Source organism: Heteronotia binoei, chromosome 4 (genome assembly GCF_032191835.1).
Source record: "Heteronotia binoei isolate CCM8104 ecotype False Entrance Well chromosome 4, APGP_CSIRO_Hbin_v1, whole genome shotgun sequence".
NCBI classification, from domain to species: domain Eukaryota; kingdom Metazoa; phylum Chordata; class Lepidosauria; order Squamata; family Gekkonidae; genus Heteronotia; species Heteronotia binoei.
The window spans coordinates 64,022,205-64,045,060 of NC_083226.1; the positions used below are offsets into that span (position 1 = coordinate 64,022,205).

Sequence of the window (22,856 nt, forward strand, 5' to 3'; positions counted from 1 at the left end):
TCCGAATATACGGCCCTATTATACCCTATGGGCCATTGAAATCAATGGCAAATAGGGTATATTTGAAGCCGCCTGGAGGGGGGGGGTTGAGGGAGAGCCCCCAAATTTGCAGGGGACCTGCAGGGGATTCTCCCCTCCAACCCCCCCAAGTCCCAAAAAGATTGGGCCAGGGGATCCCATTCCAGGGGCACCCAAAGAGGGTGCTCCTATTCCATCATTATACCCTATGGGCCATTGAAATCAATGGCAAATAGGGTATAATTGAAGCCGCCTGGAGGACAGGGGGTTTGAGGGAGAGCCCCCAAATTTGCAGGGGACCTGCAGGGGACTCTCCCCTCCAACCCCCCCAAGTCCCAAAAGGATTGGGCCAGGGGATCCCATTCCAGGGGCACCCAAAGAGGGTGCCCCTATTCCATCATTATACCCTATGGGCCATTGAAATCAATGGCAAATAGGGTATATTTGAAGCCGCCTGGAGGGGAGGGGGTTTGAGGGAGAGCCCCCAAATTTGCAGGGGACCTGCAGGGGACTCCCCAGCATGCAACCCCCCTGGCCCCAAAAGACGGCACCCATCTGTGGGCACCCCAAAAGGAACACTGCTCCCAATGGTGAGAAAAAACCAATTAGAGCCACTTCCTCACTGCAATTGTCGTGGGAAAAGTGGCTCTGGGGAGCAGGAGGTTTTGAGGAGAGCCCCCCAAACTGCTGTGCAGCTTCAGGGCACTGTCCCACAAAAAACCCACAAGGCCAAAAAAAAATTGGACCAGGGGGTCCAATTCCTGGGGCACCCAAAGCCAAACCTAACTTCACACCAGAGAATCTCTATAGGACCCAAATGCACTACATCCCTCTATCTACTCTATGAACCCCGCAGGCCTGGAACCAATGTAAACCCAGTTGCCAACGTCACTGCCACACAAAACACAATCTGCTCAAGGTCTGCTCTGCAGACCTGGCTGCACCAAACCCAGATGCCAGCTCTCCAGCCCTGCCCCAAACAACACGGGGAGAGCTGGCCAACAACAAAAAGCCTGCTGTTTCTGGGTCTCTCACCCAGGTGCCAGCTTCCCTGCCACAGAACACACAATCTACAGATGCCAGCTCTCCAGCCCTGCCCCAAACAACACGGGGAGAGCTGGCCAACCACAACAAGCATGCTGTTTCTGGGTCTCTCACCTAGGTGCCAGCTTCCCTGCCACAGAACACACAATCTACAGATGCCAGCTCTCCAGCCCTGCCCCAAACAACACGGGGAGAGCTGGCCAACCACAACAAGCATGCTGCCTCTGGGTCTCTCACCCAGGTGCCAGCTTCCCTGCCCCAAACAACACAACTCTAGTCTCAAACAAGAGAAGTGGTGGACCACCACACCTAGCTCTACATCATTCTGTAACACAAAGCAAGAAGCGTTTTGACTTACCTTGAGTGATGGATGGTTGGCTGGTCCCGGCTCTTTCGCGTTACCCAGGGTGCACCACGAGGAGGCGAGCCAGAATTGCACCCCAAATGAGGAAGATCACTGGGAGGGCCTCAGATTATGTGAGAGGAAGGCAACCATTCCTTCTCTCTCAGCTCAGCAGTAACACACCAGCATCACTGTCCCATTAGAGGGACCTCAGCATTGGTATGGCTGCTGGCTGCCTGTCATCATCACTGGCACCTCCCTCTTTCTTCCTCCTGCCCCTGAAAAAAAACTGGGTGGGTTATCCTGGCTGGGCCTGTGTGTGCTGTCGGTTACAGTTGGGGGCTGCAATGGCCCTTTCAGTATTATTAGGCATGTGTGGATGGAGGACTGGAGAAATTTGGATCGCTTTGCAGTTTTTAAACCAGCATTCACTTTTGGTTTGGGGAGGGATGAGGGGGGTGGGGGATGCACTGCCAATCAATTTGTGAGTGAGTTTTTGGACTGTCTTTGGACTCTAGTCAGTTTTTATTGGAGGAGCGTTTTACAACCATCTTCCAAGCGCGGGCCAAGAGAGGATGCAGGCACAAGTAGGTGCTCACTTCATTCAATCTCAAAGTCCATGCTCGGGGAGCCGAACATTGGCAAGTTGACCTTCAGGAAGATCAACTGCTGAACTGTCCAGGGTTGCAGGCGATTGCGATGTGGGCAGACAATGTCGCCCATATGTGAAAAGACGCGCTCGTTCTGCACGCTCGTCGGTGGGCAGGAGAGGAACACCTTGGCCACGGAGGAGAGGGCCGGCCAGACCCCCTCCTTCGTGACCCAGTAGTCCAAAGGAGACTCTTCCTGCGGCTCGAGGGGCTCAAAAAGATAGTCCCTCACCATCGCAGCACCCGTCTCCGCTCTCGGTGCCCTACCGCTCCTAGAGGGGCCAACGACCCGCCCGATGAATGTCACCTCAGCACTCCTCGTGGCGTGAGTCTGGTGGGAAACACTGCCTAGCTGGGGAGGCTGGGGATGAACAACAGCAGCGGAAGTCGCAGATGAGCTGCTTCCACCCCCCTCCTCCTCAACTATCGGCACTGGGCCCCCCCTGAATCTGGAACGCTCGACCTTCTGGGAGAGCTCGTCTCGCCAGCGATCGAGCTCGTTGGCTCGCTTGGCGACTGCCCTTAAGGCACGGGTCTAACATGGTTGCCATCATGTAGACCTTATCCTGGGTGAAAGTCTGAAAGCGGGCCTCTAGCCCAACCTGCAGCCTAACAACCAGGGCGCGCAACACTGGAAGAACGTCTGCACGGCCTTGAGCTGGCACTAGAAACGAGGCCAGGTCCTCACGGGCCATCTGGACCATGGGGACGACCAGTGCGATGCTCGCCGTGTCAGACGAGAGCATTTCTGTGTAGGTCTTGAAGGGCCCAAGACCCTCCACAGTCTGAGAAATGACCACCCAATCCTCTTGGGTGAGACGGTTCTCATCCCGAAAGACCCTCGTCTCAGAGACAAAGGCATCCAGGGCTGCTCTCTGCTCCACCATGTGCTCCAGCATGGCGCAGGTGGAGTTCCAGCGTGTGCTGACGTCACCGAGCAGGCGGTGCCATGGCACGCCTGTCAGTGTCTGTTTCTCACGCAGCCGATACAAGTCCGTATTGCTGCGTGAGAAGTGACCCGTGATGTACCGACATTTCTGGAGCAGAAGTCGGTACTCGTGGGTCGCAGCTTGATACAGACGATCCTGGTTTTTCGTCTGTCCCAACGCGTCCTTGACCACGAGGTGGAGAAGGTGGGCCACGCAAGGAAGGCGTTTTAGGCCCTCACGCTGGACAGCCGCCTTGATGTTTGAGCCACCATCAGTCACCACGAAGCCCTTAGCGACGTCCCCGCTGCCTACCCAGCCCTCTAACTGCTGTGAGAGGATGGCTCTGAGAGTGTCCGCCATGTGCGGCGCATCGACTGCTTCGGCGTGCAGCAAGGCACAGCAATAGCCGTCACGGCGACCCTGACCCTGCCTGTCACTACTGCCACCCCCACCTCACTGGGTTGCCACCAATGCGCAGTCAGGGAGAGATACCCCTCGAACGCATGTTTGGAGGTCCAGATATCTGAGGTGAAATGAACAGTCCCCACGGCAGCACGGGACAAATGCTCCTTCACCACAGATCTGGTCGCCCTGAAAAGAGCTGGCACAATGGTCCTGCTAAGGGTGGTTCTAGCAGGAATTTTGTACCAGGGCGCCAGGTACTCCAGCAACCCCCGCACCCCAGGATTCTCGACAACTGAAAACGGAAGCCCATGGGCGACCGACCTGGCAAGATGCCAGGCAATCACCCTCCTGCCGTGCCTGATTCCCCCTCTTGGCACAGAGGTGCCCCTACCAAACATCTCGGGCAGAGATGCCTGGCGTCCCTGTTCTCCCACAAAACGCTCCTGGAGACCGGGGGTAGTCGCGATAGGACGGATCCCCTGGCTGGGTGGTGGTGTTGTCCGCTTGGACAACACAGCACCAGCCTGCTTCTCCCCCTTAGGAAGCACCCCCGGGTGGTGCTTCCGCCGGTGATTCCGCATCCCCCCTGGAGTCAGGTGGGCAGGGTCCCTCCCACGACTGATCCGGGCCCTGCACAGCTTGCACTGCGCATAACGTGGATCCTCCATAAGTTGGAAATGCTTCCATACTTCAGAGGTGAACGGATGCCCAAACTGACTGGCAGGTTGGGTGTCCGGAGCCACCTCCTTTGAGGTGCCCGGGGGAGACACATCGTGCCTCGGGGTGGCAGGAGGGGCTGGCCGCCGGGGGGAAGTGGGCGGAGATGGAGGCACCTCGTGTGTCTCCATCTCTTCCCCCTCCACCCCATGCGGCCTCCCCTCCTGGCCATCCCCTGAAGGTCTGCTGGTGCCCGAAGGAACCGAAGAAGGGGGCTGGTCCTCCTCAACCAGCTTCTCCTCCAGCTCCTGCACGACACTCTCCACCCTCCTTGGGGTGATCGTTTTGGACAGAAAACTGTCCCCAAAGCTCATCTCCCAGGAGGGCTGCTCTTGCTGCCCCTCCTCCGGCTGCTGAGGCCGAGCAACATCAGCTGGAGGAGTGACTGCCCGAGCAGCAGACCCCTGCGCAGTGCCAGCACCTAATGGCACCTTTGCTGGGGGCGCCCCAGCAGCAGCCTCGATGAAGGGCCCAAGGCGGGCCTTCTTCTTCATCACACTCCGGCCAGAGGTCGGAGTGCTGGAAAGCGGCTGTGGAGTGCCCCCACGCACAGGTGGGGGGGAGACCTGGGTCCCCCCCTCCCCTCCACCCCTCTAGTCTTCTCCTTGGGCTTGCCCCCAGGGCCCCTCTTCTGCTGCCTGTCACTCATGTCACCCTTGGCCAGTCTCACAGAACCTGAACTGAGAGTGGGGTTTTTTACAAACCTAACTCACTGCACTGTACCCTGAACCAACAGGTGCCCTGACTTCTTTTTAAAAAACCCTCCCACCAAAGCTTGTTTATTTGTTTTTTTGGTCCCTAACCTGTCCTTCTTTGGGTTGGGGTAGTAGTATTCTGGTAAAGTTTAGGAGACTAGGTGATCCTGCCTCTACCTGGCTGCAGTTTTTAAAAGGCTACCTTCAGATGAAGGCAATCCTTGTTATATCCTCCTAGTTAAACTTCTCCTAACTAGATCCTGGGACAAACCTGATTTCCTTGCAAACTAGAAATCAGGTGTCCCCTATAACTAGAGAGAAGCTGTGGTTTACCCCATGGAAATCTAAGGATGCACCGGCTTTCAGTGGCTGAAAGCAAGATGCACTGCAACCCTAGTCTCTTTAAAAGGGAGCCTGATGTGGCCTATTAGTCACGCTGCCTTTTATGAGAAACCTAAAGACTTTTTAAAGCACCCCTATCTGGCCTACTTGAATTGTGAAAGGAGATAAAGCCCTAAACTGGATTAATTTTGTTTTAAATTTCAAAAAAACACGATCCCTAAAAACACCCTTATTAGTGGGGCAGCCTATTTAGTGGCCCTAGCCAAACCGAGAGCACACTCAGATTCCAAAAATCACTCTATAACAACAAGAAAGTGACCCAGCCCACACACACCCTCGCCAACCCCCACATCAACCAGAGGTAATTTTAAAAAACCAGAACAAAACCAGCAGAATCGCAAAAGACCAAGCAAACCAACTCAAGTGTTTAAAAAGTGGCCTTTCACCAATAAGAAAAATTAAGCCAAATCAGTCAACAACACCCCCCCACCCCCAAACCAGGAAAAGTGACAACAGGAAAAAAAGGCCAAGCAAAGCAACTCAAGATTTTAAAAAACTGGCCTTTCACCAATAAGAAAAATTAAGCCAAATCAGTCAACAACACCCCCCCACCCCCAAACCAAGAAAAGTGACAACAGGAAAAAAGGCCAAGCAAAGCAACTCAAGATTTTTAAAAGTGGCCTTTCACCAATAAGAAAAATTAAGCCAAATCAGTCAACAACACCCTCCCCACCCCCAAACCAAGAAAAGTGACAACAGGAAAAAAAGGCCAAGCAAAGCAACTCAAGTTTTTAAAAAGTGGCCTTTCACCAATAAGAAAACTCAGGCCAAATCAGTCAACAACAACACCCCCACCCCTAAAACCAGAAGGAAAAGGGGGACAAAAGTGGCCTTTTAAACAATGAAAATTAGGCCAAACAGCACCCCCCCCCAATAACCTGAAGATAAAAGTAACACAGCAGCAACACAACACAGCAGCAACAAATTAAACAATGAAACAGTAAAAAACTCAACTTTTAATAATACAGGAACTACCCCCCCCCCCTCCAAAAGAAACCCCCTTCACCCTAACCCCAAGAAATCCAAGCCACCCAAATCAGGAGAAGTAAAAGGACACTGCACTTTAAAAAGTCCTCTCACTAAATTAAGATATGGGCAAATTAGCAAAACCACCCCCACCCCAGGCCCCCACCCCCAGCAGAACCTAACCCCAACCCCAAATAGGCTACCCTACCCACCCAGTACTCACCCACCCAAATCTGGACAAGTAAAGGGACTCTAGTCCTTTTACCAACAAAAACTAAAACAAGAACCCCAAAACTGTCTTACCTTGTCTTCTCTGAGTCCAGGGAAGTAAGGCTGAGTGAGAGAGCAGCAGGCAGCAGCAGCTGAAGCCAAGGGCCAGCAGCCACCAGCAGCAGCACAATCTCTCTCACACACACCAAGCCACACACCAACACAGCAATGGAGGAGTCCAGCAGGAAGACTCCTTAAAAAGGTTCTCTGGCCCTACAGAGAGCAATTTCAAAAAATAGCACTGCTCTCTGATTGGCCAGACAACAGTGCTTACTTGGATACCCAAGTAAGCAAAAGATCAAAAATAACAACAATGTAGCTGATGGCTGGGCCATCAGCTACACAACAGCCCTGCAAAGCCCTGCAAAGCATGCATTTTGCAAATGCATGCTTTGCATTGGCTGCTGGGGCTCCTCTTCCCCCTCCCTGATCCCAGGGAGGCTATGGGAGAGGCGGGAAGAGGCCACTAAAGGCGGGAAAGCAGCTCCTTTGAGGCTGCAGAAGCCATTCCCGCCTTTTGCTTTGACAGCCGTATACTTCCGAATAGCTATTCGAAAGCATACGGCGAGCCGTATTTGGCTGCCGCATAATAGGCAGCAATGGGAATTGGCTACAGCCGATTCCGAATATAGCCGAATCAGTGTTGATTCGGCTGTATATTCGGTTCGGCCGAACCGAATGCACATCCCTATTGCTGATCCGGATTTCTTATCCCTTTAGAGCACTCCCTGATGCAAAGATTGCCGGCATTGAATGTGTGGGCCTAGTGTGGGAAGTCAAGGAGGACTTGGCCATTTGGCTGGTGTATGGTCCGCCTAACACCCCAGCCAATGTCCTGCCTGTCCTGATGGAGGTGATGTATTCCTGGGCACTGGGGGATGTCAATGTCTATGCTGAGGCTGCAACCTCCTTGCAGGCCAAGGACCTAATGTCATCCATGGCAATGTCAGGGCTCTCCCAATTTGTTTTGGCTCCTACACATCAAACAGGACACATGCTGGATTTGATCTTTGCATCAGGGATTACGGTGGACTGTTTCACCATGGATGTGGTGCCATGGTCAGACCACTTTGCCCTGAAGGCCCAGTTATGTGCGCCTGGCCCTCCCTGTTTAGGTGGCGAGCGTATTTATGCTTGCCCATGGAGCCTGATGGACCTCAGTGTGTTCCAGAGGGCTCTGCAGGATTGGATTCCCCTGGTGGCCCGTTAGATAACCTAGTGAAAGACTGGCATGCCCGTCTTTCGAAGGCCATCGATGTGGTTGCCCCCCAGTGCCCTCTTTGCCCTTGTAATCACTCAGCTCCTTGATACTCCATGGAGCTGAGGGAAATGAAGCAAGAACTAAGATGGCTAGAGAGAGTGTAGCGGAGAGTCCACAATGAGGCTATGATAGCATCCTAGGTCCTTTGTTCAGATCTATGAGATGGCCATGAACTTCTAAGAAGGAGTTCTATGCGGCCTCCATTGCATCTGCAAAATGCAGGAGCTTTGAAGGAGGCAGTGGTTTACCCTGCCCTGAAAAAAATGTCATTGGACCCAACGGTCCTTACTAGCTACCGCCCAGTATCGAATCTACCATTCCTGGGCAAGGTAGTGGAGAAGGTGATGGCAACGCAGCTCCGGGTCTTCTGGGAGGAAACTGATACCCTGGACCCCTTCCAGTCTGGCTTCCACCCTGCCCATGGAATGGAGACAGTTCTTGTCGCCCTGGTGGATGATCTCTGGAGACATCTGGATCGTGGCGGATTGGCACGGCTGATACTTTTAGACCTAATGGCAGCATTTGATATGGTCAACCTTGAGTTGTTGGCCCACTGCCTTGTTGACGCGGGGATTAGTCTTACAGTGGCTGACCTCCTTTCTCCATGGTCGGGGACAGAGGGTGGCTCTCGGAGGGGAATTGTCCCAGTGACACTCACTTGAATGTGGTGTGCCACAGGGGGCAATCCTTTTCCTGATGCTATTTAATATCTATATGCACCCCCTTGCCCAGATGGTCCGGAGATATAGTCTGGGTTGTCACCAGTATGTTGTTGACACACAGCTCTATCTGCTTATGGATGGCTGTCCGGACTCTGCCCCTGATGAACTGGGCGAGGCTTTGCAAGCCACGGCTGGTTGGTTGTGCCAGTTCTGACTGAAGTTAAATCCTATTAAGACAGAAATCCACTGGGCGAGGCTTTGCAAGCCATGGCTGCTTGGTTGTGCCAGTTCTGACTGAAGTTAAATCCCATTAAGATGGAAATCCTGTGTCTGGATCGGGGGAAGGCAGGAAGTGGGATCAGGCTCCTGCCCCTCAATGGTACTCAATTAGTGCCGTCGACAGAGGTGAAGAGCTTGGGGGTATTCCTGGATACCTCTTTATATATGGAGGTCCAGGTTGCTGCCACCGCAAGGGCTGCCTTTTTCCATCTGAGGCGGGCCCGACAGTTGGCCCCCTACCTCACCCCCCATGATCTATCCACAGTGATTCATGCAATGGTCATCTCTAGATTGGACTACTGTAACTCTCTCTACGTGAGGCTACCCTTGATCCTGCTTCAGAAACTCCAGTGGGTGCAGAACGCTGCAGCCCAGTTATTAGCATCAAGGCCTATATGAGCGCAGATGCATCCAGTGCTGTGTGAACTGCACTGGGTACCCTGGAGTACTGGATCCGTTTGAAGGTGTTGGTCCTTACCTTTAAGGCCCTTTACAGCCTGGGGCATGCATATCTCTGGGACCACCTCTCCCCATACGAGCCCCCCCCCCCCCCCGGGCCCGGTCAGCTGCATCTTCTTGTGATCCCTGATTCTAAGGACACCCGACAGGCTTCATCAAGATCCAGGGCATTTTCAGTTTGGGCCCCCACATGGTGGAATGAGCTCCTGCTGGAGATCCGGGCCCTGCAGGACTTATCCAAGTTTCACAGGGGCTGCAAGACAGAGCTCTTCCCCCAGGCTTTTAATTGATCCAGCGGGTGTCCCCTGAAGTCATCGCTTCCCCCAGCACCTTATCAGCACCTTACCATTTAGGTGTTTAAGTTATGTTGGATACTATTTTGTTAATTCTGTGATTCTGTAATTTTACAGATTTTGTAATTATGATATTGTCTAGTCTGGATGTGGTTTGTAGGTTTTTAATCTTGTAAGCTGCTCAGAGCCTGCTTGTGGGATAGGACAAGGTATAAATCAAAAATTAATTTAAAAATGGGGAGCCATAAAAGAATAACAGATTGTTCTTTGATCCACAGGATTCTAAATTAACTAAGAATCTGGACTAATTACACTGATCCTTGACTTAATTGTGAGGTAGACATGATGCAATAGATGCGGTCTATGTCATAAAATACTATGTCACAAAGATACTTGCCTCCAAAAGCTTACAGGGCTCTTATTGCAGGGTCTACAGTAAACTCTTGGAGGATTGGCTACACCAGGGGTGTGTGTTTTAAAATGCAAAGGAGTTCCTGCTACAAAAAAAGCCCTGATTAAATGTAATAATCATTAAAACAAAACAGATACAAGTAATAAACAGTAAGCAACAGCTAGCAGCATAAGATCAATTAAAACCAACTCAACCAGTAACTAGTATTAAATGTAAAGTCTTAAATTAAGAACCATCAGTGGAGCCAAATGAGAAAGAAAACACAATCACATCCATATTAGCCTTCCTAAACAAGGTACCTAAAGGTAAGTGAGTTGGGCACCAGCTGGACATCTGTGGGAATTCATGAATTGTGCATCACTACCAAGAAGCTCTTGTTTCTGGTGAACAGCCTCCCTGCCTTCAAACATGGAGGCATTCAGAATGGTTCTTCCAGCAGAAGGCTTAAACAGAAGGGCAGGCTCATGTGGAAGCAAGCAGTCCTTTTGATAATTAGCTTCAACATTCTTGGGGGGTGGTGTGGGGAAGCTAAATTGGCCATTGCTAAATTGGCCATTGGCCACTGCTGCAGGAGAAATCTGCTCAGTAGTCTGCTCTGAGCAACTTCAGGATGGTCAGGTCCAGACCTGGTTGTCTTCTTTGCAGCTCTGAGACCTTCTGAACAAGGAAGCAATATACAGCAGGGGTGCATCTTGGGCACATGCTCAAATTCTATTTATACATTCCTTGTTTTCACAGCCATCTACTGTAGGGCTGCATTTAATCATGACACTATGATGTGCTTTATAAAACCACTAGTAATAAAGCCCGTTGTGAAGAAAAATACAATGGACTCTAGAAAGAGGCTCTGGGTGAGTGCCCTCCCACCCTTGCTGTCTTCCACTCACCCAAGTGAAGGCATGTACTTCCCCCCCCCCCCCCCCAAGTGAAGGGGAGCTGATGTCTGTCATCTGGAGAGAAGCTGTAATCCTGAATGATCTCCAGCCCTCAACTGGAGATTATGTAACAAGAAAAAGGGATCACAGTAAATGGGACAAATAATGGGAGTTAAACAACTACTGTGATGAATAACAAAATTTATTATAACCATTTAACAACCTTCATATATTTTAATGCTCCACATTTAAAATTTTGCATAGTTCATGTTGTAATAAAGGTCCAATTTAAATATCCATTCATGTATTTTAATACTTCATATTATAAATTTTGCATACTTCATGTTGTAACAGAGGTCCAATACTGACATTCCCATACTGCAAAAAAAGTCTACGAGCACCCAGATATAGACCCATTTCATCAGTAGACTTCCTCAGGAGTAATGCCTCTCTGTGTTTTTTCAGGTTTAACAGCCACTAGTACCAATCTAATGTTCATATTCTTCTTATCACATCTTTTCTCTCATTCACTCCAAGACACTTAAGTGTGTATGTTTTATATAGGAACTAGAGCCAGTTCAAACTGATTCATTTAACCAGATGCTCAAACCTTCTGGAGTTTGCTGGACAATAGCCCTCTATGAATATATTCAGCAAGCTGTTCTTTAGATGGCCATTAGCTCGTATTTTCTTTATAATTAATCTTAGTGTCGAGCAAGCCCATCTTTATGCTGCAATTTTAGCTCAGAACACTTAAGTACATGATTTTAACCAGGCCACTACTATGCCTATCCTGAATCCAAAACCTCTTAGAATTTACTGGCTCTAGTTCCTATATAAAGGTGATCTGCACAACCTTGTAATTTAGGTTAGGCTAAAAGTCTGTGACTGGGCCGAAATCACCCAGTTAGCTTCCACAGCAAAAACCTGGGTTTGGCAGACCCCGTTCTGAAGCCCCCACCCCAACCTTGGCTTTCACTCACCTCTTCACCAATGTTCCCTCTAAGCTGCAGAGTTTTGTGAGCAAAAATTCTACTTTGAGCTACTGGCATTAATGTTGTGAGTTGGTGCATAAATTGTGCTCTGGGGCCTTTTTTCCTGCGCTAAGACAAAAAGGTGTGAGATGGAGGCTAAAAAATCTGCAAGATAGCTCATGCAACCTTAGCTTAAAGGGAACACTGCTCCTCACCCTTGCTGTTTTCCCACCCACCTTCAGCAGCAAACAGACACCAGCTTTCCATTCCCCTCCCCCTCTGCGTATGTGTGTGTGTGTGTCCCCATGTCTGTGGTGGCTCAATGCCCTGACACAGGTCCAGAATGCCGATAAGGAAGAATGGGGTGGGGGGGATGCAGGGGGAACATGACAACGGTCACTCAGACACTGAAGCACATCATTGTTTGCAATGCATTGTTGCCACCTTTTCCTGTCATATCCACCTTGTGGTGTTTAGCATCAGCATGAGCTTGTGGCCTGATTTTTTTTTGTGGGGGGGCCTGGCATGGTTGTGTTATGGTATACCATAGAGTATGCATTTCAAGGCAGGTATTTTCTGTAGGGAAATTTGTCTGATTTCATTTTTTCATCTTCTCCCCTCTCCCTGCAGCATCTACCTAGTAAAAGTAGTCTTTCTCCACAATGGGGACAAAAACAGAAAGCAAGCAACCTCAGCAGGCTATAATGACACAACCCTCACCTGGAGATTGGCAACAATGGTTTCCCAGGCAGAAATGGCTAATTTTGAGAATGAATTCTATGCCATGGTACCTGGCTGAGTTTTCCAAATTCACCGTCTCCAGGCCCCACTCATCAAATCTCCAGGAATTTCCCAATTCACATTGGCTGTCTTAGAGGGATTGCCGCTGAACAGGAGCAAGCAGCCAGGCCTAGTTAAGTCATGCCAGCTGGGTAGCATCAAGTCACCCAGAGGGTGCTGCCAGGCCTAGGGTAACCAACCTCCAGGTGAAGCCTGAAGATCTGGGAACAGAACTGAATTCTAGACAACAGCTTTCTCGCCCCATCCTGGAGAAAGTAACTGCTTTGGATGATATATTGTATACTATTCTATTCACCTGAGGCCTATCCCTTTACTGAGAAAAGTAGTCTGGGTTGCCTAGCAACAGCCTCTGGCTAGCACTTCCCAGGGGGGAAATAAACAGGGCTTTGCCTCCCTGCGTATTTGTGTGGCCTTTGGGGACTGCGTGCGCTGGGAGGTTTTTTGTGAGGCCACAGTAGCTCTGCAGCCCTTTCTGAGGCTGGTTGACAGAAAGGGCACAGAGAAGAGTTGGCTGTCTTTGAGGTAAGACTTAAAATTCCTGGGCCTGAGTAGTTGGGGACAGAGGAACATGTCTCTCACAGGTTACTGTTTGCTTTGCAACAGTGTTGTTTGTGTGCATGTGGTGAGGGGGGAGGCGGACTGCCCCAGGCTTCTTATATCAGGCCCTAAGGAGAGGCAATAGTGATCAGCAGGGCTCCAGGAGAACTTCTCAGCAGAGGGGACTGTCTTGCTCAAAGGTCAGTGGCCTTCTGATGGGGTTCTGGCCTGACAGGGCTGACAGTAGGTGGGTTATAGCAAGGCTACTCAATGATAGGGGAGTGGTGACAGACAGTGTGCAAGGCCACTCCTGTGGTTGCCACATCTTCCAATACAAATTGAGGGATGTGTCAGCATGTTCGACTTTATTATATCTATGATGCTTAGATCAAATTCCAGTCAGTTTTAATATCCAGTTGCAGGAGATTATTCCAGGTAGTGATTTCAAGGTAGAGTTTTATAAGCTGGTTTATTAATTGCAATTTTTACTAATAGTGGTTTATTGAGGTGCCTGAATTAGTAAACTACAGTGCTTTGCTTAACACTGTCCTTTTTAGCCACTTTTGGTAAACAAGTGCTTCTGGTACACTGAAAGGAGTCAAGGAGCAGGCCAATAGGGATTAAAATAGAAACCAGAATCTCTTGTTAACATCTGGTACAGTTAGCTGAGTTTGTTTCACAATTGATGGTTTACGCAAACTGGGGCTCATTGTCAGGTCTGAATGTAGCCTGTTTGTGACATATTAATGTGAGACAGAGGGGTATGTCCCACAGAGGGTTCAAAGCGCTGTAAGTCTAAGAAATCAGAAGAATATTTTATGGTGTTGTTTGTTTATATTAATTACACCAGAATTGTCAGACAACCCTTCTAACATTTTAAAAATGGGTATAAAGTCTTCTATTAGTTTGTTCATATTTTTCTTGCTAGGTATATGAAAATGTTCGTCAGCAGTATGATGAGGTGAAACAAAGCAGAGATCGCCAGAAGGAAGCATTAAAAGCACTGAAAGAAGCACAGTCTCCTGTACTATGTCAGATCCAAGATGCTAATGAGCAGTATTCAAGTCTGGATGCCATAATAAAAGAGAAGGTACATATTGTGAGTTCACAGCATCACTTTGCTTGTAAGCAGCAATCACTGTAATTAGGGCTCATTTGTGGCAAGAGCTCCTTTGCATATTAGGCCGCACCTTCCTGCTGTAGAGAGCCCCGTGGCGCAGAGTGGTAAAGCTGCAGTACTACAGTTGGAACCCTCTTCTCATGACCTGAGTTCAATTCCAGCGGAAGCTGGGTTTAGGTAGCCGGCTCGAGGTCAACTCAGCTTTCCATCCTTCCGAGGTCAGTAAAATGAGTACCCAGCTTGCTGGGGAGAAAGTGTAATGACCGGGGAAGACAATGGCAAACCACCCCGTAAATGGTCTGCCATGAAAATGTTGTGAAAGCAGCGTCACAAATGACTGGTGCTTGCACAGGGGACCTTTCCTTTCCCTGCTGTAGCCAATCCTCCAAGAGCTTACAGGGCTCTTATTACAGGGCCTACTGAAGCTCATGGAGGATTGGCTACACCAGGCGTATGTGGCCTAATATGCAAAGGAGCTCCTGCTACAAAATGAGCCCTGACTGTAATTAATGCAGATATAAGTGGTTTAGGATTTTAAACTGAGGAGTCCTATGAAATTGAAATGGGTTCTATATTAATAAAATTATGGTCAGAAGGAAATTAGTGGCCTAGAATAATAGAAAAAAAGCTCCATGAAATCTACCTCCTTATTAGCAAAGTTACATATTAGCCTCCAGATCATCCCGCATGATCCAGGCCACCAGATCCTACTAAAAGATAGTGCCACACAGAAAAAGAGTATCCTGGATCATTGTTTGATCTCACCTGCTTTTTCATCCCAGATGAGATTCATGGTCCTTGGACACTCTTGAGGTCAGACTGGGCTGTGGCTAACAATATCTGAACTTGTACCCAGAGAGTGAGGTTTTCAGATCAGGGTCTCTGAGGTTAGTGACTTGTGTTGAAGAAACTATCCTTGAAATGTAACAGATGAAAGCTATTATAGCACAAAGTAATCAAAGGCAGAAACCCTTGTTACTTATGCTAGTACTAGCCAACCCGGAGGCTTTCTGCTACTAGCCATTCAGGGAGTCCAGTATTGCTCACTTCTCTTGGCTTCCTCTCTGCAGACTTTGAACATGTGTGGTCCTCCCAGGTGATTAGAGTGCCTGATAGGCATGAGTAGACCTTATTTATCCATTCTTTCTGTGGAAGTGTTTTGGAGTATGTCACCATGTTCCAAAATTCTCCCCCCCCCCCAATGATTTTAGCAGTCCAGGATGCCAAACTGGCAGGTGGGCATAGGGACTCCCAGTATTATAGATGAAAAAACCCTGTCTGATTTCATTGGCTATAACAGAGACGCCAGAGTACAAGGCACAACCTTCAGAAATTGATTGAACTTTATAACAACATAACCAAGCAGCTTTCATCTCTGTTCATAACTGTAATTCCTTTTTAAAAACCCATTTCCTGCTTGAGTTTATTAGTCAGCTCAAACAAAACTGATACTAAAAATATTTGTCTTTGCATGATCTTATGTTTCATGCTACAGAGCGTTACTGGATTTATAAAGTTTTGGTTTATGAAGTCATTTAATTTTAAACTGAGCTGTTCATTTAGATGAAATATCTAGTTGTGCCACAAATTTGTTCTTCATGGGTTGCTTCAGCATACTAGATGGGTCTCTGATTCAGTTTGGTAAGGCTGTTCCATTTAGGGCATATTTGTGCATCTTCTATAAATTTTGATAAGTACTTCTTGAAGAATTTTTTTTTATATATATATATATATAGATTGCAGCTATTGAAGATATATCCCAAAAATGCAAAAAGCAACAAGATGCTTTGGAGAAAAAAGACAAACAAGTAAGATTTTGCTGCTATAATCTACATTTTAAATCTAGACACTATGAACCTATGACTTTCTTGTTCTTACGTTTTTAATCTGGCAAAATACCATCCAGGGATGAAAAATGGTCAGAAAAATCAGTAAAAGTCAGTTTTTTCATCTTGCTCATTAATTTGTCAGGTTTTAAAAATGTGATCAGTAAAGTCAGTATTTGTTTTTTTGTGAATGGAATTTGTGTGGGGGGGGTTGTTATTGCATTTTGGAGGGAACATTATGAATTCCCAGTGAGACAGCATATTTTTTTAAATTTATCAACAGGCAGAAATTGTTCAGTAATTCGCCAGTTTTTTGTCAACATTTTGTCAGTTTTGGGCCAGTTTTTTTTTAATTTTGGTCAGTAAAATCAATAATTTTGACCCTTTGTATTTACTTGAAAAGAAGTATTTACTTGAAATACTCCTGTATTTACTTGAAAAGAAGATAACCCTTAATATAGATCCCTTGGAAAAAGAGGTTACACACATAAATAACCCCCTCTGTTTCTTGTTGGCACAACTGAAAAATAAATTATTCTTTCAGGTAGATATGGTAATTCTGTGTCGATGAACTGGAAAACTGTGCGTTCATTCACTTATTTTAGCACATATGAGGAAATACTACCTTTTTTGTTTATGTAGCTGTTGTTTTATGCAGCATTTTTGCTCTATATATATTCTGATCTTTTAAATAATGCTTTAGGCAAACAGGTAAAGCACATTTACCAGAAACTCCAATAGGTGCAGAATGCAGCAGCACGGTTATTGGCATTGAGGCCTGTGGGGGCGTGGATGCATCCAGTGCTGCACGAGCTGCACTGGCTACCTTTTGAGTGCTGGATCAATTCCAAGGAGCTGGTCCTTACCTTTAAGGCCCTTTATGGCCAGGGGCCAGCGTATCTTCGGGACCGCCTCTCCCCATATGAGCTCCCGGGCTTTGAGGTCTGCTGCACAACATCTTATTGTGCTCTCTAGTCTTAAGGACATCCAACTAGCTTCAATGAGAGCCAGGGCCTTTTAGGTCTGGGCCCCTACCTGTGGAATGAACTCCTGCTAGAGATCCGGGCCCTCTGGGACTTATCGAGATTTCACAGGGCCTGTAAGACAAAACTCTTCTGCTGGACTTTTAATTGATCCAGTGGACACTCCTTTGATACTTACTGGTACCTCCCATTGTTTCACCATTACGGTGATTGTGTTGTGTCGATCGTCAGCAGCCTATACACCATTGTGCTATTCTGTCACCTGTGTTTGAGATACTGTATTGCTTTTGATTTTATATTATCTGTTTTTATGATAATTTTTAATCTGTAATATATTCTGAAATTGCTGCTGTGCCTTGAGCCTGCTTGTGGCATAGGGTGGGATAAATCCAAACATTACAATTAAATTAATTAGTCCCCTGGCCAACAGTATAAGATGCTTTTCAGATTTTTTTTTAATTAAAGTGCTTTGCGGTTCTTATTTCTTAAATATTAGATAACTCTCACATCTCTGTTAATATCTGAGCTTGAATATTAGTATGGTTCTGTGGTTTACGTGCCTTTGTGATATGGAAGGAACTTTTCTGTATTGTTGACAAGCCTTGAAAATATTTCTGTTTTTTTCTTAGATTGGGGAGATAGAGCAGGCTTTGAGGATGAAGAGAGAAGAAGAAATGGATCGGCAGAAGAGAATTGACAACACTCGTAAGATGATAGAAGACTTGAATAACGAACTGAGAAATACAGACAACTGTGATAATATTCAGCCCCAAGTGGATTCTATTGATGCAGAACTGAGATGTTTGGGGGAAGACATAGCGCATATTGATGTTGAAAGAACGGGTGTACGCAATGAAATGGAGAATGTACATAGGGAGCAAAAAGGTAAATGAGTGTGATCATGCACTTACAGTGAACGCAACTTATAATTCCACTGGAATATTGGCTTAATAGCTGGCAGCCTGCCGTTGACCTCGGAAGTATACAATCTCTTCCTGAGTATCATGAGCATGGATAGGGAAAGCAGTAATTTAATTTTTTAATGGCTCTTTGGATCTTGGTCTTGTTGGGGGCAAAGGTTTACAGAGGGGCTCAGAAATCTCAGTGTATTCCCTGCACAGTTCTGTGGGTTCTAAATTTCTAGTTAGAGCAGGTGGCTGTTGCTACAGCGGTGGCCAACAGTAGCTCTCCAGATGCTTTTAGCCTACACCTCCCATCAGCCCCAGCCATTGGCCATGCTGACTGAGGCTGATGGGAGTTGTAGGCAAAAAAACATCTGGAGAGCTGCCGTTGGCCACCCCTGCTATAGAACTTTGCTCCTCAAGTTATCGTCATCATGTGGATGGCAGCTCTCCACAATTGGGTTGGTTTCCTGTGATGATTCAGGAACCACATTTATGGTGTCCCTTTACACACAACCTCTGTAGGGCACTTGTGAAGATTGCAAGTGAATGATGGAAGAGAATGACAAGTATATGGGCCAGGTATAAACATTAGACCCAAGAAGGTTTATCATCCCCCGATTTCAATATCTAAATAGTACCTTTAGTTGTGATCATAAACATGACATTTAAAGCTGTCTCAAATTTACAGAGATAAACGATTGCATTGTACAATTTGACAATATGATGAATATGAAGGAAGAGAAGCTCAGAGGAAGATACAAAGACACATACAATGCTCTTCTGTGGCTAAGGAAGAACAGAGACCGGTTTAAAAGAAGTGTTTGTGACCCCATGATGCTTGCAGTAAGCTAATTCACTTGAATATTGCACTGCTCGTAGTGCTGTCCTAGGTAGAGGTATAGCATTCTGAGCCCACTGATGTCAGTGGATTTAAAAGTGTGTAGCTCTGCTTTGGATGACGCTGTTAAGTCATCACTAAGAATTAAATGTCACTTCTGCGGTAATCAGATTTTTAAATCCTTTCCTAATAATCCATTTTATCATGAGCTAGTAAACTTTGCATGCATGTACTTTTTAATATTTTGATTTGGCTGTATGAGTGTGTAATTGCCCCATGCAACTATGCAAGTTAAAAAAAAAAATCTTACCAGAGGGTTTTGAAATTTTAACATGGTACATGCATATCATAGGTTGGATCCTGTGTTTGACATTCTGAAGCTACTTGTTGAGGCAGATCTGTCCACATCTTCTCCTTTCCACTTCAGAGTCCCCCCCCCCCCCCGCCAAGTTTTGCTAGGAGTTGTGGACCCCTGTGAACAGAAGCCCTTGGACAGGAAGATATAGCAAGGAGAAGGAATCAGGTGAAATCACACTACCTTCTGCTTGTGGAAGAAGTGAGCAAACTTACTGGCACAAGAGTAGGTTTGGGTAGTTTTGTTCAATTCCCCTCTCTCACTAGTCCCCTGCACCTAATGTTTTTTTGCTCAAGGGAGTCTCCTGTCCTCCAGCAGCACTTTTGGGGGAATCAGAGTGGACTCTATGGAAAGTCTAGAAATATCTGTCTCTTTGCCTTCTGCTTGGGCAAGTGTAGGATCCACCCCATGGATTGCAAGCAGTATATCTTTAGGAAATTGGATGTCAGGATCCATTTTAACAACCTCTCTCTGTCGGTAGGTTAGTCCAATGGAAAGTGTGGCTCCCTCCCCCTGCATTAATGGTACTGATTTTTGTGAAAAGCATTGCTGTTTTGATGTGAAGCATTTATCTGTTTAGAAATGTCCGTGAAAGCTAATGTGCAGCACTAAAAATCTAGGATGGAGGCCTACAAAACCTTTTTTTTGTACTCCTTATTCAGGATCTGATAATTGAAATAGCCAGTTCTTTTGAGTAGGTTTTTTTTGGGCTGCTTATAATGTCAAAAAGGCTTTTCTTCAGTTCCAGATCATTTAGTGATTAGGTTATGTGGCTATGATCTGGTCAGCTTAAACACAGGTATATCCTGATCTAGTAAGGACTATCACCTTTCTCCTTCAGGCCTAGTTAATTGCAGCCAAGTTCATGTCATTGAAATGAGTTTTCTGCAATATGTGTTATTCAAGTCCATCCTTGTTTGATCAAAAATTCCTATGAGTGTGTGAATCTTTTTGAATGTCCAGAAAAATTGGTTTCTTCCTTCTCAGAACTGTGTTGTCCTTGATACATGAAGTTCCCTGAGTGATGTGCTGCTAAGGTACACCTTATGTTGTCTGCACAGAGGCCCCATTCTCACATTACTTGTGTGACAAAGAAGCTTTAGCATGACCTATTTCTGCACCCCTGTCTGTGTGAAGCATGGAGGTCATGAGAAGCCCTGGGTTTCTTTCCACACACTTATTATTCTTCTGGAAATAGGAATAGGGCTGGCGCAGAGAGGAGCTTTTAGCATACGCTTCTCCTACACAGTCCAAGTCTTTTTATGTTGCCTGCATGATGCAGGAAGGAGCAGCAAGCACTGTAGCATAGAACCTCCTATGCTGCAGCTGTAAGGTATGAAGTGGACCACAGAACCATCACCCATAATCAAAGTGTTTCTATGTCTCTGTCACAATGTAATGAAAAATGGGTTAATGTTTGTACTGTTTTATTATTACATGTTAAAACAATTAGTTCTAGAGAAAAGCTTGATAGCCATGTTGGTCCATAACCCTAATCCATACCAAAATTAAAAAACAAAAGCCCCATAAAATACCTTTTTATTATGACCAACCAAAGTAACACAGTAGGCTGTGCAAGCATCTGTTTTGTGCAGAACTCTTAATCGGGTTGGATGTTAGAAAGCAACACAAAAAAAATGGGTGAGGGAATCTTAAGGCCCTTTTTCTAGCATACTGTGGAAAATACATTGCTGGATTAAATAGTCACCAGGTGTGACTGGCTGGCATTAGGATGTGCCCTTGGCATGCTGGGAGCAAGCAAGAAACAGAAGCCCTCCTGTTAATCTAAAAGTCAGTAGTTGATCAAATATCTGATTCTAAATTATGTTAGTAAAAGGTTTTAGGTTCTTTTTCCTCTGGACCAACAAGGCTACCTACTTTTTTCCTGCTTTGAAAATAATGTTTAGCTGATTAAGGAACCCTTCACCTGGAGGAAAAAGAAACTGGAGAATTTCCTTAATAAAGGTAAAGGTAGTTCCCTGTGCAAGCACCAGTCGTTTCCGACTCTGGGGTGACGTTGCTTTCACAGTGTTTTCACGGCAGAGTTTTTAGGGGGTGGTTTGCCATTGCCTTCCCCAGTCATCTACACTTTCCCTCCAGCAAGCTGGATACTCATTTTACTGACCTCGGAAGGATGGAAGGCTGAGTCAACCTGAGCCAGCTACCTGAAACCAGCTTCTGCTGAGATTGAACTCAGGCTGTGAGCAGAAAGTTCAGACTGCAGTACTGCAGTTTTACCACTCTTTGCCATGGGTTTAATAGTTAATAGTTTGTCTTATCTCTTCTCTTAGTGCAGGGGTGGCCAACAGTAGCTCTCCAGATGTTTTTTGCCTACAACTCCCATCAACCCCAGCCATTGGCCATGCTGGCTGGGGCTGATGAGAGTTGTAGGCAAAAAACATCTGGAGAGCTACCGTTAGCCACCCCTGTATTAGTGCATTATCTTAAATTAACCTTCAGTATTTTAAAATGGCTGAATTGTCCTGTTTTTCTTATCCTTTTAAGGAGTTATGCATTCCATAGACATCAGAAAGACATTTGATCAACTATTGGCTTTTAAATTTTCAGTTGGGGGGCTTTTGTTTTTTACTTCTTCTCAGCATGCCAAAGGCACATCCTGATGTTAACCAATTTAATCCAGCAAATGATTTGACACAGGACACTGTCATTCAGTTTGATAATAAATTTGGAAAAACTCAAAAGCTTTCACACTGTTGCTGCTATGGTTGGTCTTAATGAAAAATCAATTGTTTTCAGATTAGTTCTGATCAATCTTATATCCTGCTCTTTAAATAGTTCTCAATCCATTTGAAGGTAGCACTTCACCTTTTCTTAAAGAGCCAGATTTATTATGCTGGGATATTTCCCTCACCCTCAAGTAGTTTTCATTATTATTTTTCTATGTATTTCAGCTTCTCTTTTTTAACCTTTGCTGTATTTGTTCCTTTATAGATCAATATGAAAGACCAGAAGCATGCTAAATATGTAGAACATCACATTTCAGCCAATGATATGAGATCCTTTGTCTTTGAAAGCAGAGAAGATATGGATATCTTTCTAAGAGAGGCAAGGACATAGCTATTCATAATTCAAAGTTGATTTGATGGAGGAAACTCCAGAGTGGAGAGTCTAGCTCAAAGTAGGCTGTTATTTTCCTAGCTAGGATCTAGCATTGTTTATTTTTCTAAAGGTAGCATGAAAAAAGGTTTAAGAGCAGCTATTCTTTCTTTCCTCATGTTGCATCCTTACATCCCATTTCTTTCCACCTTCAACTGGCATCTGAAATACTGTATTAAAAAAAAAAGAAATTAGCTTTTTGAAGCAGAAACACCCCATTCTGCTAGAGATGGCAACCTGCATGTGGGGCCAGGAGATCTACCAGAACTATAGCTCCAGAATACAGAGGTAAGTTCCCCTAGAGAAAATGTCTGTTTTGGAAGGTGGACTCTGTGGCATTGTGCCCCACTGAGGTCCCCCCCCCCCCGGCCATACCCTTAAATCTCCAGGAATTTCCCAACTAACAGCTGGCAACCCTACATGCTGTATTTACTTGATCAAAGATTGTTTATAAGCACAGTGTGGACAAAAGAAAAAGAATCCACATTAGATGCTCGTGTTTGATTTAAAGTAGAAAAGAGATAGGAATTCACAGAGCTTATATTCAGATATTTCTTTAAAGCTAGGGTGTGCACAAATCCAACTTATTGGTGGGCTTGCTCCTCCCTTCTTGTGCAAAGGTTAAGAAAACAATTCAATTTATTTGTGATGTATGAATGCAGGCATTTGGAATAACTGGAGTTAACGGCCCCCTAACTGGAATTCCAATTCTGGATTAAA

General features: G+C 46.3%; 1 protein-coding gene across 1 annotated transcript in view; it reads left to right on the forward strand.

Moving 5' to 3' along the window:
- Positions 1 to 22,856, forward strand: part of SMC5 (structural maintenance of chromosomes 5) — an 88,391-nt gene that overhangs the window by 10,885 nt on the left and 54,650 nt on the right. Inside the window, exons 7-11 of the mRNA XM_060237447.1 lie at positions 13,921 to 14,082; positions 15,849 to 15,920; positions 17,551 to 17,806; positions 18,515 to 18,669; positions 21,972 to 22,085. Of these exons, the coding sequence (XP_060093430.1) occupies positions 13,921 to 14,082; positions 15,849 to 15,920; positions 17,551 to 17,806; positions 18,515 to 18,669; positions 21,972 to 22,085 (759 nt within the window). The remainder of the gene's footprint in view (positions 1 to 13,920; positions 14,083 to 15,848; positions 15,921 to 17,550; positions 17,807 to 18,514; positions 18,670 to 21,971; positions 22,086 to 22,856) is intronic.